A 27,453-nucleotide genomic window follows, 5' to 3' on the forward strand; every position below is an offset into this window, starting at 1 on the left:
GTTTCGTATAAATCGTTTGAGTACCTTGATATGTGATCCGTAAGCGCACGGATACAACAGGGCATATTCCACTTGCGCCTGTCTCATCTTCTGCTTCACTGCGTTGAACTTGCGTCTCTCTTCCTGCACAAGTGGTGTAAAATCAGGAAAGTTGGTAAAGGCCACTCCGTTATAGTTCAGTTGATGTTTCTCCCTAGCCACCCTCAGCACAGCATCCCTATCCCTATAATTAAGGAGACGTGCTATGATGGGCCTAGGTGTGCTACCGGGCAGCGGTCTAGGGCCAAGGGATCTATGTGCCCGTTCAACAACAAATTGTGGGGACAGTATGTCTTTGCCAAGCACCATTTCCAGCATCTTCTCAACATAGCCCTCCAACCTGCCAGTGTTTGTGCTCTCAGGCACGCCCAAAATTCGGATGTTATTTCGTCTACTTCAGGCTTTAATATCCTCATTTTTAGCATTTATAATTGTCATCAATTTGTCCATCCGGGACACTGAGGTTTTCAGCTGCGCAGTGACATCTTCCGTGTCCGAAATCCTTTGCTCCGCTTCCTTCAGGTGCGTGTCAAGCCCTTCCAACTTGTGAGCAATGGCGTCCATTCGCGTCGTGATGGTATCCATCTTGTCCGCCATTGTTGCGAACCCTTGGCGCATCTCAGAAAGGATTGTGCGCATGTCGTTGGTCATGTCAGCATCTGTCTCAGTGGATGAATCTCCTACACCCTGCTCCGGCTCCGTAGTGGCTGGCACCCGTTCTTTTTGGTTTCAAACGTGAGGCACGATTGGCGCGCATCTGTCCTCCCCATCATGCAGATAGCAGACGCACTTCCCCTTCTTGCAGATACTCTAGTCGATAACAGCGTCTACGGCAGCAGCTGCAACCACAGTGTCCTACAGAGTGCCCCAGTCCAGCCACGAATCCCAGCTGTCAGTGCCACAGATCACTGCAACGTAGCTTACACCCCTTCAATGCAGGCTCCTATGCCACACTCTGCAGCTCACAGCTGTGTAGCACCTGGTCACTTCAATATCTGGTCAGAACTCCCTGAGAGCTGGGCTAATGCAGACAGGGCCCCCCTCTAATAACGTTGTCATATACGACCTGCAATTGTTCCTATGAAACTATCCAGCCTCAATTCCTTAGAGCAACTTAAATGGCGCTTGGCTCTATATTCCTTGGTTCTTGGCTCTGAAGGTGCTCCTAAAAGTGCTCCACTGTAGGCTGTGCACCATGCGCTCACAGCATCGCTAGGAAACCCAATGCATTAGCAGCGAGTACATGGCTCCTGATTAATATCCCAGTCCTGCACCCCCATCGCTGCCCATCGCCATTACTGTCTTGCTCCTTGATAATTTATATTGCAGTGCACCTCCAGCACTCTGCCGCGTCTAATGATATATCCCTGCTGCAGCCAGCAACCCGGTCACCATCTTGTACCGGCCTCTCACGCCTCACCGCGTCAAGCCACCATGTTGTGTCCCATAGAGCAGTAGAATATTCTGCACTCACCCAGTTCGTTCAGCTTCCTCCGGGAGTGCTGCCACAAGGAGGATTTCACTTCAAAAATAGTTTGTGCCTCTGCCTACCAGCACGCGATCAACGCATTTACAGTTTCGTTCTTCCCAGCATGTACGCGCGCGACCCTCACACCTCATGTCCGCCGCGGCGCTTCCGTTGCTGCTCACTCCCAGGCACTGTTCCAGGGCAGCCCAGGGGTCACACTGCTCGTATCTCATTAGCGGTCGGCATTCGGTATCCGCTCATCCGCGATCAGCGAGAAAAGCACCGCCAGCACCACAACTGTCCTCCAAACCCGCTGCAAGTCACCTTATTTCCCTCTTTTAGCAGGATCACAGGATAAATGAAGAATAAAATGACCGGACTACGGGAGCCTCACAAAAGCGCGGCCATTCCATATGTGCGCCACCTAGCACCCCCACCCCGAAAGCATTTCTTGATTTGTGAGGGTTGCTAATGCAATCATATACAGTGTTAAACAATATTGCCCCAGTGGGTCTAGACTGTTTTCCATGGCCATGCATAAAAAAGTGCTAGTGCTTACTAAATATGGTGCCACCTACAGAACCACCAATTGGTTCTTAAAGTTCAAAAGTGCATACAGTACATATAGTGAAGACTAAAAATAATGCTGAGGCAGTGGTGAAAAGAGAATTCATATACATATCGCTGTGCTATCAAAGGCAAGTATAAAAATCCTCACTGGAGTTGAGGCCATGTGGCGTTTTACAATCCAACTCCAGTATATATCTGGTCTCTAGTTTCCTCAGGAGAGCTTCCCGGTTGCCTCCCCGCCTTAAAGGGGGGACCGTGTCCACAACAAAATATTTCAGATTGCTCACATTGTTGCTGTGGTGCTCCTTAAAATACCTCGCAACCAGGTACGACATGTCGCTATTGTTCATGGCTTTTATGTGCTGGAGTATCCTCTTGTTGAGCGCAGCTTCATACTTCCTACGTACCGCAGGCCACAGGGACACTCCAACACATACACTGCATATTCTGTTTTGCAGGTAATTTTTTTTTTGATGGGCAAGGGATCTGTCTTGAATGGTATGGTGTACTCTGATTTGCTCACCCCAGGCTTACAGGCCTTACATGTCCCACATCTAACAAACCCTCTACTAGAATACAACCAGGAACTGTTCGTTTTTACTTCCGGGCTGCTCTTGACTAATGAACTATTCATTGAGCGTGCTTTTCTGAAGATGATGTTAGGTGTTCTAGTCAATTTGGCCCAGAAGACTGAATCATTCTTTATCAGGACCCAATTCTTATTGACTTTCCTGCGCAGTGTTCTGTGTTGGTTACTATATGTCAGGATCTATTGGGATGGTAGTTCTGACTGTGGTTGATGCTGGTTTTTGGTGTCAGCTCTACAAGCCAGAGCTTGAGATCTACCCATTTTGTTCATTTTTTCAATGGCTTTATCGATCTCAATCTGAGAATAGCTCCTCGCCAGGAACTTATCTCGACTCTCTCTTTTTGCAATCTCACAGTCCTCATCTAATCTGCATACCCTCCGAATCCTCAGCATCTCCCCAAAGGGGATGCTGCGAATCAAGTGTAGAGGATGATGGCTGGTGGCATGTAGCAAGGTGTTACCTGCAGTTGGTTTTCTATGTAACCTTGTTTCTAGCCTATCCTGTGCAGCTATGATTTCTACATCCAAGAAACAAATAGACCTCTTACTTAACTGGGCTGTAAATTGTAAGTTCAGGTTATTGCTGTTGATCTGCTCAATAAAATGGAGGGCACTTTCCTACATACCTCTCCAGATTATTAGCAAATCATCAATATGCCTGTACCAACGTTCAACATGGTTAGACATTATTTCACCATAGGTCAACCCGAGGACTTGTTCCTCCCATAGTCCCATATGCAAACACGCATAGCTAGGGGAGAAACAAGCCCCCATAGCTACGCCTCTCACTTGCTGGAACACCTGATTCTGGAAAAGGACAAAGTTATTCTCTAAACAGGTTGAAATCATAGTGAGCAACATTTTGTTATGCAGAAAGAAACACATGGGTCTTATATTCAAATAGTGCTCGACTGCCTTGACCCCATCGTTGTGATGAATACTAGTATATAGGGAAGAGACATCAAGTGAAATGAGTATGCATTCCGAGTCCCACTTGACATAGCTTATTTTTCTTAACAAGTCACCTGTGTCTTGAACGAAAGAAGGACGTTTTTTCATATGTTCTTGAAGAAAAAAGTCAACGTCTCTCGAGGCATTATGGTGATGCAGGCAGATGTTATTGGCCTTCCTGGTGGATTAGACACATCTTGTGTATTTTCGGTATAAAATAAATTACAGGCATAACAGGATTGTCTTTCTTTAAGAACTTAAACTCCTCTGTGGTTAACAGCCCTGCACTCTTGCATGCCAGTAGTTTTGTGTAAAAATTATTCCATGAGTTCTTGACTGTTTGCATTGTACTGCGTCTGTAGCACTCTCTGTCATTCAGCTGTTTAAGCGCCTCCTCCATGTATCCTTAATGGGGATAAAACGGAGCTTCTGCTCTTTGGCAAAGATAAAACCCTTTGTAGCCCCCAACATTGCCCCCCCCAAATTGGGCTTCTCCCAACTCCGGTACAATTTGCCCGGAATCTGGGTTTTATGGTTGATGACCAACTAACCATGAGGCAGCAAGCAGGAAAAGTAACCTCTGTTTGTTTTGTCATATTGAAATGGCTGAAAAAAATACTCAGGATGATTCCTTTGCCCACTCAAAGAACGGTAGTCCAAGCACTTATTACATCTAGGCTTGACTACGGTAACATTCTGTATCTAGGAGTGGGAAAGGAGGTGTTACACGGGCTACAAATAGTCCAAAATGCTGCCGCCAGAATGCTCTGCAATCTCCCAGCAAGAACCTCAGCCTCAGCTGCATTATGCGATCTTCATTGGTTGAAGATTGAGAATCGCATTAAGTTCAAAACTCTCTGCTATATGCATAGGATTAACGCAGGAATAGCACCACACTACCTTCAGGCGCTAGTGCATCAATATCGTCCCTCACGATCCCTTCGATCTGCAAACCAGCACAACTTTCAAGTTCCGAGGATCAAAAGAACTAGGATAGGGGGGCGATCTTTCTCCTACTTGGCCCCAGTACTTTGGAACTCTATGCCTTTCTCGTTGCGTATCGAACCTCAGTACCAGAAGTTCCGCAGGGACTTAAAGACCTGGCTCTTTAACCAATAGATTGTCTGCACCGGTTATATTCTTATCTCTGTTTTTAGGTTTTATAGCGTCGGGAAACCTGCGGGTAGCTGTTGCGCTGAATAAAATCAATTAACATAACATAACATAACATACAGATCATGCGGCCACAGCAACACGTTACCGCCCTTGTCAGGCTGGCGAATTATTATATCCTCATTTGTTTGCAATTTTTTCATAAGTTGAAAATATGAATTGTCTTGTCTGGTATATTTTCTTTGAGCGCCTGCATTTTTCAAGTCTAGGTTTTTGAGTTCTTGTGTCACCTTGTCACTAAACATGTCAATGTTGTCCCGTAACATAATTGGACAGAAAGTAGACTTAGGTTTGAAGTGAGTCCTTATAGCTCCCCCATACGGTGTCATGTCTTGGCTACAGCTGGGTTCAGCAGTATGGTTTTCATACTGAAGTTGTTGAAGATCTTGTAGTAATTCAAGATCACCCGCTGTTAATACTGACGGGCTTTCGATCTCACTTGTCTGCACATCAATTTGTTTGTGGCTTGGTGATCCTTGCAGAAGATGGTACTTAGGCAATTAGAGCTTGCCGACGAATCTGTACATGTCTATGCTTGTTTGGCATAGTTGAAATTACATTTTGGGATGTAAGAGAGTCCCAGCGCCAGTATCTTCCGTTAATTTTCACTACGTGGTACTTTAGACAGATTTATGACTGTTTGAGAGTCACTACTCATTCCTTTTGATTCTGCTTGTGCTTCCATCTGTTTGCTTGCCGGTGGTTGCTACACTTTCGTCTCTCCCGATGTTTCTGGTTGCGTTTCTGTTGGTGTTTGCACTTGGTGCACGTAGACGCAACATATGTCTTCTGTCCTGCCGAAGGCAGTCTACTTCCTGGGCCAGGGAGAGTTTTGGAAACCCTGACCTTTGGGACCTCGCTTGTTCGTTGTCTGATTTACTCTCTGGCGCTGAACTAAGATCTGACCCTGAGGTGAATATGGGCACAGAGCTACTTGTATTTGGTGGTGTGGTGAGGATGGGTTCCACCTTATGTGATGCCTTTACTGTATCATACTTTTTAGCAAAGGTGAACACTAGGCCATGTTCATAATCCAACTTGTCCCGTTGGAATTTAAAAGCCTTTAGCTTCTTTATGACTTCCTCCTCCCGCTGTAATGGTATCATCATCTCCTCACGAAATTTGTTGGTCACCCCCGTGACTTCCAATTTTTCAATGTCCTCATTCACTTCATCTATCTTCACTTGAAGTGCAGCACGATCACTCTTGCCATATTTAATGAGGATTTCAACTAGTTTGCGTGATGAATCTAGATTACAATCGGCCCATTCTGCGAGCATGCGCGGGTCTGGGTTTTCATAACTGGGGGCCAGCATTATCCGTAACCCCCTTGGAATTCTCCCCACCTCTAGATATCTTTTGAGGGATCGGTGCTCCCACCATTTGGATTGCTCCGCCTTCATAAGCTTTTCCAGCCATTTAAAAAGCGCTCTGGCATTAGGATTCCCTTTTGATGAGCTGTTAGCTTGCGCAGTGATTACCATATCGCCGATTGGGGAATTGTCAAACATTTGGCTTGCTGCTGCCTCATGACTCCTCAGTGCTTTGGCGGACATGGCGTATTTCTTTAGGGCAAATTAGATTAAGAAACAAACCGGGTGGATAAATACAGGTGATTGTATCGCGCACACTCCTTCACCGGACTATTAACGAGTCCCTGCCTCCGTGAGTTGTCAGGCGCTGCTCCAGTCCTCCGACACAGGCTTTGCCTTTTGCTCCGATGTTGGGCATATTCCGCTGTCCGGGGGGCTACCGCGGCTGCTCCCTGTGGGAGAAACTGGTGTGTTCCGGTCACCGCAGAAAAAACTGCTTCCTGCTGCACGGCACTTACATTGAAGGAGGGGTTGCGCTACTACCGAGGAAGCCAACTCGGTAAATCATATCTCTTACTTCGCCTCTCACACTCCTTTCAGACAGGAACAGACAAATGCGGAAACAGGTTCTAGTGCAATAAGTTTTATTTCATGCCCTGAACCACTGCCATAGCGCGTTTCGGCATTCAGGAGGCATTGATAACATGACGCGCATGTTGAGTGTCTTCACATTTTTAAAGTGACGGTGCTCTGAATCGTGATGTAACATCTTATCATAGACATGGAAGAAATAAACATTGTAGTCTGAACTGTATATCCCATCGATACTAAAATGCTTTTTTCATTCACATTTATAGGTGTCAATAACGATGTTATAAATATTTATAAATATATAAATAAATATTTATTTATTTAAAATAGGCATTGCATAATATATAAGTCAAAATGCAAACGAGAATTAAAACCACAATTCTGGATAAAATGCATATTAAAAAGTTGATCTAGTGCAAACTTTTCATATGTGAACATAACCCAGTTGTGTATCAATTGGTAAAAACTCTCATGCCCATATCACCCCCGAAGCATTTCTTAATTTGTAGGGGTTGCTAATGCATATATATATATCTATATATATATATATATTCACTGAAAAAACCATAGGTTTCACACCAGTTATAGTTAGGAATTAGCATTTAAAAAACCTATTAAATTCACTAAAAAAACCTTAGGTTTCACATCAGTTATAGTTAGCTGGAAATTTTACTGACATAAAACCATTGAAATTCCACGTTATAGTTAGTTGGACTCACTATAACTTGCGCGTGTAATGCACTGCTGATGACGTCACATATTACATCACTCATGACATGGTCAGTGACATCACTCATGACATCACTGATGACACCATCCAGTGAATGTGTGCCTTTCTGAAAAATAAATATGTTTTATATATGTATGTGTAAAGTTCGATGGAAGAATAAATGTTTAAATAAGTGTGTAAATGGATGTTTTTAAAAAAAAAAAATGATTGGTTAACTGGCTTATTAAGTGTATCTTAGTGAATACATATATTAACGAGTAATGTTTAAATATATGTATCAGTGTTTCACTTTGTGTATAAATGGCTGCATGGGTTGGAGAGTAGCTACTTGTGTGTGTATATGGGTTATTAGATTTTTTTTTAGTATCAGTATGAGTGTCTGTATGGTTTGGTGGGAGTGTTACTTAACACATAGGTGTATCAATGACTGACTCACTGTTTGTATGTGTTTTGAAGACGGCATATGTGCAGGACCGTATGGGTGGATGAGTGTGTATATGCGTGTGTTAGTGAGTGAATGACTGTCTCATTAGTGTCTTTATCAGTAACTACATATGTTTTAATCTAGTATATGTGAGTATTGATGTATATGAGTGAGTATATGTGAGAGTGAGAGATTGAAAGAGTTCTTGTTTAAATAAGTATGTGTTTCTATAAGTGATTGTTTAAGAGAGTAAGTATGTGTAAGTTTCCTTAGAAGTAAGGTGGTAGTGTGTGTATAGCTGTATATGCAAATAAATGGATGTTCAATAGTTTATTTGCATGTGTGAGTATGTGTGTGAGTAACTTTTGGATGACTGTCGGTGTGTAACAGGATGTATAGGTGTATCACTACATATGATGAGTGAGTATATGTATGAGTGACTATATAGAACTGTTGGTGAATGAGTGAATGTGTATATAGATGGTGGAATTATTGAATTGGTTGTTGTAACTGGTATGGGTATCTCCATTTTTAAAAAAAAATTTAATTTATATTTTTCAATATGTGTTTCATGGGTTACATTACAGTGAAAGGAGGTCTGTCACTCTGTCCCAAGGATGATGTCATCAGTGATGTCATGAGTGATGTCACTGACCATGTCATGAGTGATGTAATATGTGACATCATCAGCAGTGCATTACACGCGCAAGTTATAGTGAGTCCAACTAACTATAACGTGGAATTTCAATGGTTTTATGTCAGTAAAATTTCCAGCTAACTAAAACTGATGTGAAACCTATGTTTTTTTTAGTGAATTTAATAGGTTTTTTAAATGCTAATTCCTAACTATAACTGGTGTGAAACCTATGGTTTTTCAGTGAATTTCATAGGTTTTTTAAATGCTAATTTCTTACTATAACTGGTCTGAAACCTATGGTTTTTTCAATGAATTTCATAGGTTTTTTTAATGCTAATTCCTAACTATAAGTCTCACTTTATAAGTAAGACTGTTAGCGCTCTAGTTGTTTAGAACACTGTGGTACATTCTGTCATTGGGCTACAGTTGGGCTATATTTGGGCTATTTTTTTTTTTGTCTCTGGTGGCCATCTTTGGGCTACATTGGGCTACATTTTGGCTCTAACATATATATAGCCCAATGTAGCACAATATATATTTTTTCAAAGTTAATTTTCGTAAAACCACTTAAGAATAGGGCTACCAGTCCCTACAATTTTTCCCAAATTTTTATTTTTTATTTTTTGCTTTGGAGTGCTCCCGGTGCGCGCCCCGGGAAGCGCCCCGAAAAGCGTACTTTTATAAAGTGCCCCGGGGCGCGCTCCGGGGAGCGTCCTGTAAGCGCCAATATCGCGAACGAAAACATGATCGTGACGTATCGCGTAGCCGCGTCCGCGTGATACGCGCGGCGTAAGCGCACCCGGAAGTACTCGAGCGAATACGATCGCGCAACGTAAACATCCGACGCGCTTACGCGACGAGCCCCGGGGCGCGTAGCGTAAGCGCGTCGGGTCATGTGACCTGAAAATTACAATTTTCATTGGTTCATAACAGTTTTGGTTTCATAATGATGAAGCCCCTGGTCATGTGACCTGAAAATAACACTTTTCATTGGTTCAATTCATTTTTTTTTTCAAAAGGATGAAAGACCCCACCTTTTTTCCTTATTCTGACTTTGTCCTTTGACTTAGGAAGACCTGTTTGTAGCTCTCTCTACTTTTTTGCTCATAAATAATGGCTTCAGTAGTAACAGCAGCTGGTGCATCTGCACCACCACCACCACCACCACCACAACCATCAAAAGGACCTCCTCAAGATATCATTGGTGGTCTTCAAGAAGAGGAAGAGGAGGAGGAGGAGGAGGGGACTTCAAGATGGCTGGAAGAACACAATACCCCATACCAGCCAAGACCACACATTATTTGGGAGTTTTTTACTCTCCCAGAGGGGGAAAAAAAAGTAAATGCACCCAAGGTCAGTTGCAAAATTTGTGGCATGGAACTTTCCAGGGGAAACCCAAATAAAAAATATTCATTTGGGAACTACACAATGATACGCCACATGCAGCGCAAACATCCTATAAACTATTCTGCTGCAGAAATGAGGGAACTGGCCAGTAACCCTCCCCGATCAACAAGAACCAGCTCAAAAAGGAAACACCCACTGCGTCTGCACCAGAGGAAAGTGAGACGATGCTGTGCATTCAGCCCCGATTTGCAGATTTCAGAATTATCTGTAAATATTGTGGGAAGACCATCTCCTACGGAGAACAGAGCGTAAAGCTCATCGTCCTTGCTGGGGACAACCATAAATGCCCCAATCAATCCTAATTTTTTATTTTCTTTTAGTTTTTTGCTCCAGTTGAGCCATTTTTAATTCCCTGTTTTTTCGTTTTTCCCCATGAAAAATACAAAAAAATCTAAAACTGTTCAGAAAATCCAAAAAAGGTACAAAATGTTCAAAAAACAATATAAAAAATATAAAACAACAAAAAGAAGAAAAAAAACAGTTCTTTTTAGAACTACCTCCAATTTCTAAAAAAAGGCAACATTTTTTAAAAAACTCTATCATTCATTTTTCCTCATGGTACGCTCCCCGGTCCGCTCCCCTGTGCGCGTTCCGGGCACGCCCCCGCGCCAAACAAAAAAAAAATAATTTTTTGCCTCGCGGGGCCCTTTTTAAGCCCCACATCAAACCTAGGGGGTCAGGGGGGATCTACCCTGCCCCCTTATGGTCAATTCCCCCTTTGTTTTGGCCACCTCTTGTGTCTCGATACTACCGAGACACAAGATGGCGGCCGCTCCGGACTGTTTCGAATGTTTACAGACACCCAAGAGCCAATCAGATTTCCGTGCGCACCTCGCGTGTCGTGCCCGGGGCGCTCCCCGGAGTGCGTACCGGGGCGCGCCTACAGATATATATATTTTTTTAAACCTAAATTACTCAAAATCCACTGGAGCACATATCTTGAGACATAGCAAAGGCACATCGGGCTACCAGTCCCTACAATTTTGCCAAATTTGGTTGAAATCCATTCAGCCGTTCGGGCTAAAAGTGAAATCGACCGCCCTATGGAAATTAACATGGGGAAAACACGTTTTGGGACCCCCCTTTTATCTCGGCCCCCGCTTGACGAATCCCCCCCAAACTTTCAGGGAAGGACCGGAACGCCGCGAGGCCATTTTGAGGAAATTTTCTGGCAGATTCGTCAACCGGCGCCAAAGTTATTCCAGATAGAATTTTGAGATTTAACATTGAAAAAAATCCTAACTATAACTACCTACTGGCGACCGCCAGTAGGTAATATATATATATATATATATATATATATATAGATATATATATGTGTATATATATATATATATATGTGTATATATATATATATATATATATATATATATATATATATATATATATATATATAGATATATATATATATATATATAGATATATATATATATATAGATAGATATATATTGGAAAACATGAACAGTTTCCAATAGAAAGATTAGCAAATCTTAATATTTGACTGATGGGGTGGGGGTATACCTAATAAATGAATTAACGGGAGCATCATTTTATTACAGAACAATTATCAGGAAATTAATACATAAACCTATTTAAACTTAGAACTTTAAGATAAACTAATCGTAATGGCTTATGATACAACTATGTCTAGCACTCCTATTCCACTGCAATATACGCAGCACCACTCCATGCCACTATACAGTACACAACTTTACTCTACATCACTGCTCTCTACATCACTTAATTACTATACACATAATTCCACTGCGGACCATACCACATATTTACACTACACAAATCCAATACACACCACACAATTCCACTGGACACCACACAGTTCCTCGCCGCACGATTACACAACTAACAATTCCAATCCAACACACATAATTCCACTGAAACCACATACATCCACTCTATAACACACTGGTAAAAGACATTGCCATTTACAACGCCAATATCTGTAACCCTTCCAAAAAATGCGAGACTCTTGCATTTCTGATGCTTGTTTTTAAGTAGCATCAATGCAATTCCGGTCTTTGAAGGCCGTCACCACACAAAGAAGGCAGTGAGCCGTATTTTGCAATATTTTAAAAGCAAAAATAAAATAAACAAGCATTTACAATGCAACGGTTTCGCCTTTGCAAAAGTTAGAGCTATTGGCATTGTAAATGACAACATTTTTATTTATGTGTTGGTTTTGAAAACAGATAAATAAATGGCATTGTCATTTACAATGCCAATAGCTTAATCTCTCGCAAATGCCACACACACACACCCACAGAGAGCCCCCCCACACACACAGAGCCCTCCCCACACACACACACCCACACAGAGCCCCCCACAGATCCACCCCACACACCCATACAGAGCCGCCCACACACTGTGAGCCCCTCCCCACACACCCACACAGAACCCCCCCACACACTGCGAGCCCCTCCCACACACCCACACAGAGCCCCCCCACACAGAGCCCCCCCACACACCCACACAGAGCCCCTCCCCCACACAAACCCAGACAGAGCCCACCCACACACTGCGAGCCCCCCCACACAGAGCCCTCCCACACACTGCGAGCCCCCACCCCCCCCTCTCACAAGTAAATGTCCGCTCTCAGACCTATCATATGAAAGAACAGAAGTGAAGGTTTAATTCGCCCCTGTAATTACCGGCATAATTATAGCCGTGCGAGGCTGCGGGGCGGCAGGCGGTGCAGGTTCGGGCTGTTCCCGAGCCAAAAACTGAAGGCTGGTCCCAGAATCCAGATACACAGTGGGAGGAGCACCACGAGCAACAGGCTTCAAGGTGCTAAAGCATAGCGCTTTTTCTCCGGTTCACCGCGGGATGGACCGGTCTTAGCCGTCTGTGCTGTTGAGCCATCCGAGAGCGGAAGAGCTACAGAAGTTCTATTTGGCCAGCGGAGACTTCAAGGCGCTGCAGCAAGCGCCTTGTGTTTTGTAGGCAGGTAGTGTCTGCTACAAAGTGCTGCAGCGGCCTGCATTTATTCACAGGGCCTCGGGAGGAGTGGAAGAGCTGGAGCGGCCTACCTTCATTGTGTGGCAGCAGCTTCAATGAGATGCGGCGTCCTGAAGCGCTCTAGGCAGCAGGGGGTTCAATGAGCTACGGGGCCTGAGTTTAGAAGGCGGCAACGGGTGTCAATGAGCAGTACAGGGTTCAAGGAGCTGCTGCAGCCGGTGCTCACTAGGCCGCTGGGCCTTCAAAGACAGCAGATGGCATGTGTGCTCTAAGCTACTCGTTGTCCAGCAGCGCTATGTTCTCTAGGCATTCTGGCTTCAAGGAGCTGCAGCATCATGTACGCTTTGGGCCGCCTTTGCTTCCTTTGCAGCGCTGCTTTAAAGTGTCACAGAGGCCTGTGCTGTTTCTGGCATAAGGGCTAGAAGGGGGTTCAGACCAAAAATTATCTAGGCAGGCAGGGCTACAAGGAGCTGTTATCGTGTGTGCCCTCCTGGTAGACTTCAAGGAGCTGCATGGCCTGCGCTGTCCGGCCGGGGCGGACGATTTCTAGACGGTAAAGCACTTTAGACAGCAAGGGCTTCAATGAGCTGTAGTGGTTTGTGCTCTCCTGGTCGCAAGGGCTTCAGGGGGCTTCAGCGACCTGTGCTGCCCGGCGGCGGCAGGTGATTTGATTTCTAAGCAGTAATGGATTCAATGAGTAGCAGCTGCCTGTGTTCTCTGTCTGGCTTCAAGGCGCTGTACTGTCTGTGCCCTGGGTCAGCATAGGCGTGAACGAGCTGAACGGCCTGTGCACGATCTTCGAGGAGCCTCAGTGGCCTGGGATATTTCTGCAGCACCGGCTTGAAGGAGCTGCGTGGTATTCGCCCACTGGGAAGAAAGCGCTTCAAGGAGCTTTAGTAACAATTTTTCTGAACTTTCTGCAAAATCTAAACATAAGAAACCCAAACCTCAGGAAGACATGCTCTGACAGTAGGCAGTTTCCAGGAAAATCTCTTCGGAATCTCCCAGGGATATAATGCAAGCATTGGTACCACGTGGCATGAGGAGAAAAAAGGCAACTGACTCAGGACCACACAAGTGCGTGGATTCTCTGCATTTAATACCTTCCAAGGAGGCCGTAAGGCATGTGATAAGCTCCGCTATCATCTCTTACTGTTGTCTTTGCAGTGTTCTGCTTTCAGGTAGCTTTGGGGATTCGAAAACTACTTTTGGAAGAGAACATTAGGCTATTAAGGTTAGAAGCAATTTCTTGAAAAGTGGGGCTGAGGACTCCCTGGCACTCTGTGTCTATACACGCTATCAGTGGCACATTCACTACGAAATTATGATTTTCAAAATATATAGAGTCCTTTTCATAATAAATTAAAATACATCTGGTCAAAGAATTGCATACACAAATGGCACAGGAGAGTTCTGACTCCGCTGCACAGTGAGCCTTTTGACCACCACACTCATTTTTTATTTCTATGCAAAAATATGCTAGACGACATAACAGTTTATAAAAAACAATGCTTTATTAATGCCACTCTTGAAATAATGATCCTACATGCAGTCCAATTTTATTTAAATGAATTATCCCAATATAAACATTGATTTCTGTGACAAAGGCCGCCGGCCGCTGTCCTGCCGCATTTTAGGTTTAAAGCATTTTATTAAGACAAAAACATAGGGAGAGGGAATAGGAGGTTAGGGTTACATACATTCAAGCGAAGAAGATAAGCATGATACCATAAGTGTGACGGTGGACTAGTCCGCTGTGGAAAAGGAAGCAACAGCAAATGAGAAAAGCTGATTATAAGCAACATCTCCAATCTGAGCATAGTCAACACCATCAGTCCGAGCAAAGAGAAATAAGCAATAATACAAAGAAACCCAACCCACCTTCCCCTAGGACCCCCCCCCAAACACCCCAACGCACCCCAACTCCCCCCCACCCCCCCGTCCAATGTACCGCTAATAACACTACCTGCCCTCCCACCACGCCCCCCCCCCCCCATGAGCCTAGCCCCGTTGCCCCTCCTAGTCAGCTGAAACCACCGGGGGCGTCAACCTTAGAAGCCTGAGGTACCTCGGACAGGTGAGTTCCCTAAATTCCGTAGTTAAAAGCGCATGAAAGGGTTGCCACAGCTCATCAAATTGGTCCACCTCCCCCGCTACCGTGAGTGACAATTTTTCCATACCCAGCACATGCCAGAGCCTGTGCAACCAGCCAGTGATGGAGGGGACTGTGGTGGTGCGCCAGTGGATTAGGATGTTCTGAACCGCTGAGCCCAGCGCTATCGCGATTTGCCTGCCCCTGCGGGACTTCAACGGGTACATCAGGCCATTAGGAAGGCCCAGCAATACGTACGCCGGAAAGCGCGGTAATTCGATCTCAAAATGCATATCAACCTCATCAAGAACTTCCTTCCAATAAGCGGCCAACAAGGGACAATCCCAAAGAATATGTGAAAGGGTCCCCACCTGACCACAACCTCTCCAGCACTCCCTCTCGATATGTCTGTTCATCTCGTGCAGTCTTTCTGGGGTGTAATACCAGTACGTGGACACCTTGGTGAATGTTTCAGTGAGGCCAGTGTGATATGCCGAGTGTCTCGCACGGTGTGCAATCTGGTCCCACTCCTTATGGCTAAGTGTCCTACCCAATTCCCTGTGCCATCGTTCCCTGCCCGGGTTATAGTAGTGAAACGAAGGGGGCTGTAAGAACTTGTATAGATCGGTGATCAGTTTAGCATCGGAGGCGCGGGTCACCAGCCACCGCTCATATGGTGTTATCTGACGATCAGCGGTGTCCCGCACCTGGGGTTGAAGCGCCCAGTGCGGGACCTGCATATATCGTAGTCTACCCGACTCCGGCAATTGGAACTCCTGGCGAAGTTGCTGAAAGGGGACCACTCCCTCCGGCCCATAAATCTGAAAGAGCACTCGGCAGCCCGCCGTCCTCCAGTGGGAGAAAGCGCCCGGCTCCATCCCAGGGGAGAAGTCAGGATTACCCGCTATTGGCGTAAAAGGCGAAGGGAACGTGGTGAGCTCCCGAACCTCACAAACTGTGTCCCACACCCTCAGGGGAACCCGCGTGACAAAGGAAGCATAAAGGTTGGGGGGGCGGTGAACCCGGCGCAAGAATGGAACTTCCTGGAGGGTACGCCCTGCCACCGCCTGGTCCTGAAAGAGCCAGTGCTTATCGGATTCCCACCTGCTCCACTCCACAAGGTAGCGCAACTGCGCCGCCTGAAAATATTTCCGGAGGTCCGGAATACCGAGGCCCCCCGCCTCCGGGGCGAGCGTGGAGAGAACCCTCTTCATCCGCGGCTTTCGGCCTTGCCAGACAAAGCGTGCGATGTCAGATTGCGTCTGCCTGTTCCAACCCGCTGGAGGCTGGAGCGGCAAGGCTCGGAAAAGATATAGAATCTGGGGCAGAACCGTCATCTTGACCGCAGCAATCCTGCCAAGCCAGGACAAAAGACCTTTGCTCCAGCGGCCAAGTTCCTCCTTGATCTTTTTACTAAGAGAGGCGTAATTAGCCGTTACCATCTCTGGCAACGTCGGCGCCAGCAGAATCCCCAGGTATGGCACCAGGGATGATGACCACTGCATGGGAAAGAGCCGCTGAAGGTCCCGCCTAGTATCCGTGGCCAGAGACACATCTAGAGCCACCGATTTACCCATGTTCATTTTAAAACCGGCCACACGCGAAAAAGCATCCAACTCGTGGATACTGGCAGGAAGGGACTTCCTGGGATCGTCCAGGGTCAGCAGGACATCATCCGTATAAAGACTGACCATGTGAACATACCGCCCCATCTTGACCCCGATCACATCCGGGTTTTGGCGAATCCTCTGGGCAAACGGCTCCATGTATAGAGCAAAGAGGAGTGGGGAAAGCGGGCACCCCTGCCTAGTGCCCCGCTCGATTGCAAAACTACGGGAGCTGCACCCATTGACCCTCACCGTTGCTGAAGGGTTCCTGTAACAATTGAAAACCATCGAGCAAAATTTATCACCGATGCCCAGTTTCTTGAGCACCTGCTCGAGGTAAGACCAGTGAACCCTGTCGAAGGCTTTCTCGGCATCCACCGCCAGCAGCATCCGCTCGCCAGGGGTCCGCGAGGCCTTCTCCAGAATGTGCACTACCCGTTTAGTATTGTCGACAGTTTGTCTGCCAGGTACAAAGCCAGCCTGGTCGGCCTCAACTAGACCCGGGAGGTGCAGGGCCAGCCTGGAAGCTAAAATCCCCGTGTACAACTTGAGGTCGACATTCAGGAGCGAGATGGGCCTATATGAGCCACATAAGGCCCGGTCCTTCCCAGGCTTCGGGATCACTGAGACCGTCGCTCCCAGGAGATCCGGCGGGATGGCTCCTGATTCGGAGAAAGAGTTAAACAGCCGGGCGAGGATAGGGGCCACAACCGGGCAGAAGGTTTTGTAAAACAGGGACGTGTAACCGTCCGGGCCCGGGGCTTTCCCGTGCTTAAGTCTGGCGATCGCGGAAATCACCTCCTCAACGTGGATGTCGCGCTCAAGGTATTCCGCCTGAGCGGAGTCCAGTGCCGGAAGGGCCACGGATTCCAGATATTCCACGGCATCCCGCGACGAGGGGGGCTCCCCGGCGTACAGCGCCTCATAGAAACTACAAAAAGTTTCCGCCACCGCCGCATCACCAGAAACCGCCACCCCGTCAGCACCCAAGAGTTCCTTCACTACGTTACGCTGGTGCGCGACACGAAGCCTATGTGCCAAGAGTTTGCCACACCTATCGCCCCCTGTGTAGAATGCATGTTTCAGACGCAGCGCCGCGTATTCCGCCCTGTCCATGTCCAGCGCCGACAGGAGCTTCCTGGCAGCCTTCAACTGCCTCCAAACCCTCGGGGCTCCCGTACGACGGTGGACCTGTTCCAGCTCCCGGACCTGGGAGGTCAGCTCCTCCCTCTTACGCTGCCGCTCCCTGTTTTCTGCCGAGGAGATGGAGATGAACTCCCCCCTGAGAACCGCCTTCAGCGCCGCCCACTGTGTCGCCAATGAAGTGTCTGAGTTACTGTTGTGTGCCTGGTATTCCCGGATCGCCTCCTCAATATGTTTTACAACTGTTTTTTGTGCAGAAGGGTGTCCCTAAGGCGCCACACCCCCGAGGGGGGGAGGACGCCGGCCACGCGAACGTGCCCACGACCGGCGCATGATCAGACAGTGTCAGGACCCCAATGTCCGCTGCCGTAGCAGCGGCACGCATCGGTCCACTAACCAAAAAGTAGTCCAACCGTGCGTAGGTCCGGTGCGCATGCGAGTAATAGGAATAATCCCTATCTGTAGGGTGGAGGGTGCGCCAGAGGTCATGCAAGTCCATGTCGGTGATTCTCGCCTTCCCGGCCTGGGAAAGTTCCCCAGTCTGCGGGAATCGCTGCGCTGACCTGTCTAATGCAGAATCAAAGACAATATTTAAGTCACCCCCTAGTAGGACATGATGATCAGGGGAGGCAGGTACGTCCACCAGCACTGAATCCAAAAAGCGTTCCTGATGGTCATTTGGGCTATACAAGGAGCCAACAGTAAACGACGTGCCCCCCAGGCGGAGGCGGTATGCCAAAAGCCTCCCCTTCTGTTCAGCAAATTTATACAACACCTCCCCCCTGAAGGAGCTCGACAGCAGAATAGCCACCCCCGCAGTTTTGGACGCAGCAGAGGAGAAAAACTGGGTGGGAAACTTGGCAGAGCGCATTCTGTGACAATCACTGGACAGCAAGTGGGTTTCTTGCAGGAGGCATATATCAGCCTGTGTCCCCTCCAGCAGAGACAAAATCGCCCTTCGCTTTACAGGGTTATTCAGACCCTTAACATTAAGGGTCACCACCTTCAGGGACGACATATCTCCCAGGGTCCGGAGACGCTATGCCGCGGGTAGGCAGCTGGCGGGGGAGGGGCGCAGGGCAGCAGCGCAGGACAGGCAAAATAGGACCAAGCGTGAACATATGAAATACCGGACGGTTCCCTCCCAACCCCTGAACAACCCTCAACCCCACCCAAAACGAACCAAAGGCAACTAGCCAAGTTCCCACTCAAACACAAACAACCCATTGTCCCAGTCAAGTCCCAAAACGGACAAGTCTGCAGAAAGTACCAAAAGTGGACGTCCGGCCACTCGTTCTCCCCGCTCCCCCCCTCCGACCCCCAAACCTGGCACCGAAGAAGCTATGTCCATCTCCCCCCGGAGTGAGTCTACGCCGTCAAGGCCACACCGTTCGTGGCGGCCGAGTCCCTGGCGGCTTCTCTCAGAGCGCTGGCCATGTCCGCTCTGATGGTGGGTGAGTCAGGTCGCCCAGCGCTCGCCGCTGATCTCCTCCTCGCCGACCGCCGTCGTCCTCCTCTATCCGAGCGCCTCCAGGACGGTGTTGCTCCATCCTCCTCCGCAGCCGCGAGACCCAAGACCCCGCTGAAATCCTGCAAGGAGCGCAGCTGATGCAGTACCCCGTTCCAGCGGAATATCAAACGAAAGGGATGCCCCCAGGAGTACGGTGTCTCGTGTTCACGTAGGAAATCGGTTGCGATCTTGAAGGACCTGCGCTTCTGTAGCGTGATGGCGGACAGGTCCTGATACAGCGCCACAGGTCGCTCTCGGAACGTCAACGGTTGTTTTCTGCGGGCCTCGGACATGATGCGCTCCTTCACCGGAAAGTCAGGGAGTTAGGCCAAGATGTCCGGCGGGGGTGCCGTCAACTGCCGCTGTCGGCCGACTCTGTGGGCCCTGTCGATGCGGATCGGGAAGTCCGCGGCCTCTCCCAGAACCTCCCGGAACAAGTCCTGCAGGTAGCCCACCAGGTCTGTTCCCTCATCTGTAGACGGTACACCCCGTACCCGTATATTATTCCTCCTCGACCTGTTCTCCAGGTCCTCGTTGTGGGCCTGGAGTTCAATGTGTTGCTCCCTGAGACGGAGAACGTCCTGTTGCAAATGGACAATCTCGTCGTCCCGACGTTGGGCCGCCGCCTCCACCGTCTCCATCCGTTCGCCGAGGCCCTCCACCTCCCTGCGGACCTCGCGTACTTCACTGGCCACCTCCTGCTTCAGCGTCTGGAAGTCAGCCTTAAGCGAGCTGAACAGTTCCTCCATGAAGGACCTCGTGACGGGGGGCTCACCTCCGGTCGGATCCGCAGCCGCCCTGGAAGAACCCGGAGACGGTTGCGCTCTGTCTCGCTGTTGCTGGGCCCTGCTAAGCATGTCCGGCTGGGTGCGATCTCCCTTCCTCGATCCTCCTTTCCCGGACATTCGTGCTCCGTATACTGTCGCACTCAACTGAGGCAGGGACACCGGTCTCGGCCACCTGCAGTAGGCTCGGCCCTCGATGAGTCTCCAACCGTAGGTAGAGCCCCTCCAGAGGGAACGCCCGGCCAGATAAAGACACCGGGGGACCTGCGCCATAGATGACAAAATGGCGGGCCAGTCTAGTCACAGAGGGCCGTATGCCGTACAGCGCCCAGCCAAGATTTCAACAGAGACCCCCGCAGGGGGACCCCGGCAGGCGCGTCCCGCAGGAAGGGAGAGCCGTGCAAGGGCAGAAGTGCAGGAGACGGCCTCAAGCGACACCGAAGGAGGGCTGCGTCACTGTCGCCGTGAAGACAAGATGGCGGTTGGGCAGGGCCGGGCAGATCGTCCAGGCCCGGCGATGCCACCAGGGCCACTCCAAGAGCCAGGTACACAGAGGAAAGTTCTATCCAGGGCCGTCCAGCTAGCGAAGAGAAACAGTAGACCTGGCTCCAATCCTAAGCACTGTCGCCAATTGGCCAGGGGCCGGGGCCCACACAACGTGAGAGGCCACCACCGCAAGTCCAAGCCCCACCACGATCACACGGCAGGGTCCTCGCTCAGCGATGTCACAGCAATGTCACAGCAATTGTCTCTCTGACGATCCCCGTCGAGTACCGGGGCGAGCTCCACTCCAGATCGCCAGACATCAGCACCAGGCCCCAGCCGAGGCATCCGGACAGCGCTCCGTTCTGCTCCGCCTCCAAGGCGCTCCACTGTCCGGCTATCGGTCTCTTAGCGTGCTCCTGCCGGAGCGATCGGGGCCAAAGTAGCATCAATGTGTGCCCCAGGGTCTCCGCTGCCCGTCTCTCAGCCGCTGAGCTTCAGCGGGGGGAGAGAAGCTAACAAAAAAGGGCTCGGGCCTAGTCGGGCCGGAGGAGCTGCGGGAAGAAGCGTCCGCTCACCCCGCCATCTTGGCCACGCCCTCCCCTGCCGCATTTTAAACCCAGATAAGGCAGCGTTTGATGTGAAGGTGCTCTGGTTGGGGTTGGGATAGGGCGGGTGAAAAAGGGCCACGGACAGTGTGCGGGCGGGAGGGAGAGGGCCACGGACAGTGTGCGGGCGGGAGGGAGAGGGCCACGGACAGTGTGCGGGCGGGAGGGGGCCACGGACAGTGTGCGGGCGGGAGGGAGAGGGCCACGGACAGTGTGCGGGCGAGAGGAGGGTTTGATGTGAAGGTGCTCTGGCTGGGGTTGGGATAGGGCGGGTGAAAAAGGGCCATGGACAGTGTGCGGGCGGGAGGGAGAGGGCCACGGACAGTGTGCGGGCGGGAGAGAGAGGGCCACGGACAACGGGCGAGAGGAGCGTTTGATGTGAAGGTGCTCTGGCTGGAGTTGGGATAGGGCGGGTGGGAGGGTGAAAAAGGACCACGGACAGTAGGCGGGCGGGAGGGAAAGGGCCACGGACAGTGGGCGGGCGGGAGGGAAAGGGCCACGGACAACGGGCGAGAGGAGCGTTTGATGTGAAGGTGCTCTGGCTGGGGTTGGGATAGGGCGGGTGGGAGGGTGAAAAAGGGCCACGGACAGTAGGCGGGCGGGAGGGAAAGGGCCACGGACATTGGGCGGGCGGGAGGGAAAGGGCCACGGACATTGGGCGGGCGGGAGGGAAAGGGCCACGGACAGTGGGCGGGCGGGAGGGAAAGGGCCACGGACAGTGGGCGGGCGCGAGGGAAAGGGCCACGGACAGTGGGCGGGTGGGAGGGAGAGGGCCACGGACAGTGGGCGGGTGGGAGGGAGAGGGCCACGGACAGTGGGCGGGCGGGAGGGAGAGGGCCACGGACAACGGGCGAGAGGAGCGTTCGGATGTGAAGGTGCTCTGGCTGGTGGGAGGGTGAAAAAGGGCCACGGACAGCTTCATCGATTCATAGTCGCAGTCACAGGAGTGCCGTACCAAGCGGAACACGATGGCTAGTAAATGAGAACTCTGGGTGCCTTGAACAGCGATTTAGGAAACCGGACCTGAGACTGGAGAAGCTGGGGGCGGCCGGGAGCAACTGTGAGTACGGCTTCTTCGCTATTCGCCCCTATCTCCAGCCCGAGTCTGAGCCCTTACTCTTTTGCCAGCAATATCTTGCACCAAGCCTCCCGCCTCCTGCTTCCCTCTCGGGGATGCTCTGCTTCGCTACGGTACCCTCTACACCTCTATACCCGGTGCTTTCTACACCCCCAGAAAACCAATACTAACCTGTCAAAATCCTGAAATTACCAGCTGGCAGCCACGGATAGACAAGTCAGGTCCCGGGCCGGCAGCCAATCACAGCGCGGCCCGGGGAATGACGTCACGGGGGTGTCCCGGGCTGGCAGCCAATCACAGCGCGGCCCGGGACACACGTCATCAAGGGGCGGGACTTAAAAAAAGAATCAGAAACGCCCACGATTCGCGTTCTGACCGGGAGAAAGTGATTGACACTGATGTCTTCCAATGGCTAGCCTCCATTTATGGAGCTAGCCAATGGTAGAAGGGGCGGATTCAAGTCCCCCATACTGTAAACAAAAGTTTTCGCCTGGGCGTAGCCCTGCTTCGCAGGCCTACGGCCAGGTCGAAACCTAAAAAGGGTAAATTAAAAGCAATTCTGTAAGACGGACGACAGACCATTCTGTGTTGTGAATGAATATATTTAAAATATTCTATTCTATACACAATCATGTTTGCGGCCTTGAACCTGCAGGTTACAGCACATCCCCGACTTCCCACGTCAGCCTCAGTCAGAAAACTATTTAAAGCGGCTTGAAGAATTCATCTACTCCTCCCAGGGCTGCCAGGGATGGGCTTTGTAAATTCACAGTGGCGAAAGGCGTGTCTTGCATTACTGCTGCTTTTTGTTCTTCAATACCCCATTTCTGCTCTCATCCGGCCCTCGCTGGATGACTGCTCAACACAGCCCATTTTATCTGGACCCAAAAGTGAGCAGCACGTCGTCTCAGTATGCAGGCTTTCTGCTTTTCACATAGCTTTTGGATATAATAAAATGTAAGTTGTTTATTATAACCTCTTCATGCACGCATCTATCTTTTTGTAAGTGCTCTTAAATGTATATGGGAACTGAGGCAAATTAAAGTAAGCCAGTTAGCCCTGGATCACAATGTGTTGTGGTGTGGAGGCATTGGGGTCACAACCCTAACTCCTGGAAGGGGAGTCAGCAGTTTTACCACAGAGACTCGTCTCGCAAAGCAATCTCCCCCTCCATTATCTCATTTCCTAAAGACCACTGGCTCCTTACAGAGCAGTGTGGTACTATTTAAGAAACTGTAAATAAAGAAATAACATGTGTTTTTCAGGTGCTAGATAATGCTGCAGAAAAAAGATACCACAGCCCAATTTCAGCTCTGTCGGGTCAAATACAACCTTTCTATGCTCACTAATAGTAGCCACATTTACATCTATCTGTGCGCCCACTCAATAACACTCCACACCACACAATGCGACTCCACTCCACCGCACATTATGCCACACAATCCCACACCACTGCACTCCAAAAAAGCAATTAGATCTCACATAGGTGAGACCTATTGGCTTTGTCAATGCTTGTTAAAATAAGTTCTGACTCAAATCTGTAGATTAGGAGTACATCTTGCAGGGTTGATGTCACTATGACGGAGAGCTGTGTGTTGGACTAGTGTTCCTATGATGCATTGCTCTCAGTTACAGTTAACTTCGGGTGCAGTGCAGTGGTTTTGGGTAAGAGTCCCTAAGATTCAGTATGTCAGTGTCCCTGTGTCTGTGCAGTGAAGTGCAGTGGGCTGGGGTTATATTTACGGCATATTACAGTGTGATGAGCTGGGTTCTTTCGAAAACGAAATTGAAAACTAAGCCAATTATTGAGGCTCGGATGCAGACCCCATATAGAAGTCATTACCCTGTCTCATTAGACGAAGCTCCCGAGTACATATTGAAGCACCACTCTTGTTTCGAAGTCCTAGATCACCAGCCATAGCAAACATTTCTTGCAACCGTTCTCTTTCTTTATGTTGGCAAGCACAACTCATGTTTTTTTTAGCTGGACCTTAAAGACTACTGTTTGAATTGAGGCCTTCTTTTTTTTATTTGTGATGAATCCAATATTTGAGGCATTTTATAATGTGCAATTTAGCTGATAATGGTGTCATTTTGATGTACTGGAGTTTTAATACCTGGTCCTATAATTTATATATATTCTGCTATACTGCCACTCCTTTCCCAAGCTGATTGGGCTTCAATCTGGGACATAGTTAAGTAAATCCTAAAAATGTGCGTCCTATTTAAAAGATATTTAAAGTTCACCAAGATTTGCTCGAACAATTGTACCTGTCCGAAGAACAAACCTTTCTACAATATATTTGTTAGCACAGTAGCACCAACCTAGTTCCGTTTATCTATTGAAAATTATTGTTTAGGAATATTATATATTTTTCTTTTTTATGGAACACTAAACATGCCTTTATGGAGAAGGTGTAACATTTTATCACAGAAGTTGTATAATGCATGTGATTTGTACTAAAACACATTTAGGTTCAGTTGTAGATATCACTGATCAACTTGTTTGTGACAGCTGAACCTATTATTTGGGCGAAGAGCCTCTTTTTATACAAATCTGATATCTTTTCTCTTGTACAGTTTGTCTTTTACAGTGTTTGATATGTCTGGTCAAGGCAGATACAGAAGTCTTTGGGAACACTACTACAAGTAAGCATTTTGGTTATATGTTTGAAGTTTCTTTGTGCAGATGTTGTAATGTACGTGTGAAGTATAGTTTACATAAATAAGCCTCACAGTAAAATGGTGGTCCATGAAACAAGAATAGTATAAATGATTGTTTTCATGCAAATTGGAAATAACACGGGCTTGTCTTTAATAAATAAAAATAATTGCTAAATACATTTTCTACACTTTCATTACTTCTTGAGAATGCATTTGAAAAGAGGGTTGGTTACATTGGACCTTGCGATCAAAGCGTTTTTTGTTTATTTATTTCTGTGTACATTGCCACTTTTACCAGCAAACATGCTGCTCATTCATACAGACATTGTAGACTCTAAAACATTATTTTTGTCCATTTGGTTAAGAAAGCATGTGGCTAAGTAGTCAACAGACTTGGGAATGCTATATTACCATTATACTGCAAACAACCTTCAAAGGTTCGCAAGAAAATATCCACAGAATTTCTTTGCTTGAGCATTAGTTTTAACCAAGATCAAAAACGGTGATGGCAACACTGTTGACCTCAGTCTCACTTTTTCTCTGTTTCCACCCGCTATTCTATTAGCTTCATATCAGAACTTTCCACTTTCTACAGGCAACAGGCTTGTTCTCACAAGATATAACAGGGCCTTGCAGTGAACAAACATGACCCACAACTATCTCCAGATTCGAGGCGAAATGTACCAGGACATCCCATCTACCTTTTTGACCTTACTGCTTCATCGCTCCTCTCACCATGCAGTCCATTGCCTCTTGAGAGCTTCCTGCTCTCTCCTCCTATCATTAACCAGGAGACAGAAGCAAGCAGAGAAAGGGATAGAAAATGAGCGCCGAGAGGTGAGGTAAGTACACGTGGTATAAGTGCTCTCATCTCTCAGCAAGGGCGACTTTTGGAATGCGCCTGGTACACAAATAGCAACAAAAAGGTTTAATACATCAGGAGCCTTCAAACACTTTTCAAGGAGATACTGAGGTGGGACAATCGTTCCAATAATCCATGCTGCAGTAACTAAGTTAATATAAATACCAGATGGTTCTAGACTCCTTTAGCGTGCATCAAGCAAATGAGGTTTAGAATTCAAATACAATTTAATACATGAAGGAATCAGCACATGGTAATTAATACATGACAAAATAACAATCAAATATGCACCTGGAAAAGGAAAAGACGCTTACTGTTTTTCTTTAGGGTACATCGTGTCTTTTTCATAAATAAATAGAAAAGGTAAAGACATTACCCAGTGTATATCAATCAAGAGGTTGCTGAAAAGAAAGGGGTGTGAAAGAGTAGTGCTCGTTTGTGCAGTAGATGGGAAAAGGAAAAGGACTACAAAGTGAGGATAAATGGATGGTAGTTATTGCAACAATTTTTGGAATCCACACTGTTTATTAGTACAACATACACCAGTGAGTGAACTAACCCCTTCGCTGCTAGTCCACCCCCCCCCCCTCCACACCTGTGCTAAGCCTTCTTTGGGCTACTTGGGGGAGTTCACGCTTAGGCCCCTGTAACTTTTTGTCTACATAGGTATCCACACCAAATTTGCGTCCTTTTCTTCCAACATCATGGAGATTCTAAAGGTACCCAGGGTTTGTGGATTCCCCTGGAGGGGACCGGGATATTAGACAAAATACAGCTAAATGTTTGTTTTTGGGGGGAAAAATGGGAAAAAACTGCTCAAAATGAAAGCGTCTGTTTTTTCCCTGCAAATGGTATCAAAAAAGGGCTTGTGAGGCTGAAATCACCATTTTACCAGCTTTTAGGGCATTACAAACTTTTGTCAGAAAACCAACATTTTTTACACAGGTTTGGCATTTTTCTGGGGCATAGCCTATTGTTGCTATTCAACCTCCTTCCAGTTATTGGTAGAAATGGGTATGAAAGCAATTATGGATCCTGGAAAGCTATACATGTTTAAAAAGTAGACAACATTCTGAATTCAGCAATGGGTCATTTATGTAGATCCTTCAAGGTTTCTTTATAGAAACTAACAGTTAAATATAGGAAAAATTGAAAAAAACAGCCTTTTGTGTCTACGTTTGCACTTGTAACTTCTTCTAATTATGACAGCTATTTAAAAGCAATATACCGTTACATCCACTGAACCTTACTGGTTGTTAGGATATATAGGACTTGTAGGTTGACCAAGAACCCGACGAACCCAGCGCCAAAAACTGAGCAGCGACTTGCATTGTTTTTTTATTATGTACCGGGTACATAGCAATTATTCTGGGAAAGTGTATACATCTAAAAATCGGTATGAAAGACACCTATGGATTTCTGAAATGGGAAAAAAATATAGAGTTAAGAAACAGTAGATATTTGCACATTTCCGAAATTGGAAATACTCATACTAGCATGAGAATTATCGGTCGTTTTTCAAAATGCCTTCTTTTTTACACATAGTCTTTCATTTGGAAGGCAGAAATGCATCGATAGTCAATAGGTAATAACATTTACTTTACAAATCTGAATTACCCTAAGTCTCCCGATAAAAATGGTACCTCACTAGTGTGGGTGGGCATAGTGCCCACGACAGGAAACGGCTCAAAACGCAACGGATACACATCACAATTTCACAATGAAAAATTACCCTATTTTGTGCCTAGCTGTAGTT

General features: G+C 47.7%; 1 protein-coding gene across 1 annotated transcript in view; it reads left to right on the forward strand.

Moving 5' to 3' along the window:
* The window catches only part of ARL6 (ARF like GTPase 6), a 632,324-nt gene that overhangs the window by 336,830 nt on the left and 268,041 nt on the right, over positions 1-27,453 (forward strand). Inside the window, exon 4 of the mRNA XM_086922390.1 lies at positions 24,752-24,820. Coding sequence (XP_086778516.1) covers positions 24,752-24,820 — 69 coding nt within the window. The remainder of the gene's footprint in view (positions 1-24,751; positions 24,821-27,453) is intronic.

The sequence above is a fragment of the Lissotriton vulgaris genome, chromosome 5 (assembly GCF_964263255.1).
Source record: "Lissotriton vulgaris chromosome 5, aLisVul1.2, whole genome shotgun sequence".
Classification (NCBI taxonomy): domain Eukaryota; kingdom Metazoa; phylum Chordata; class Amphibia; order Caudata; family Salamandridae; genus Lissotriton; species Lissotriton vulgaris.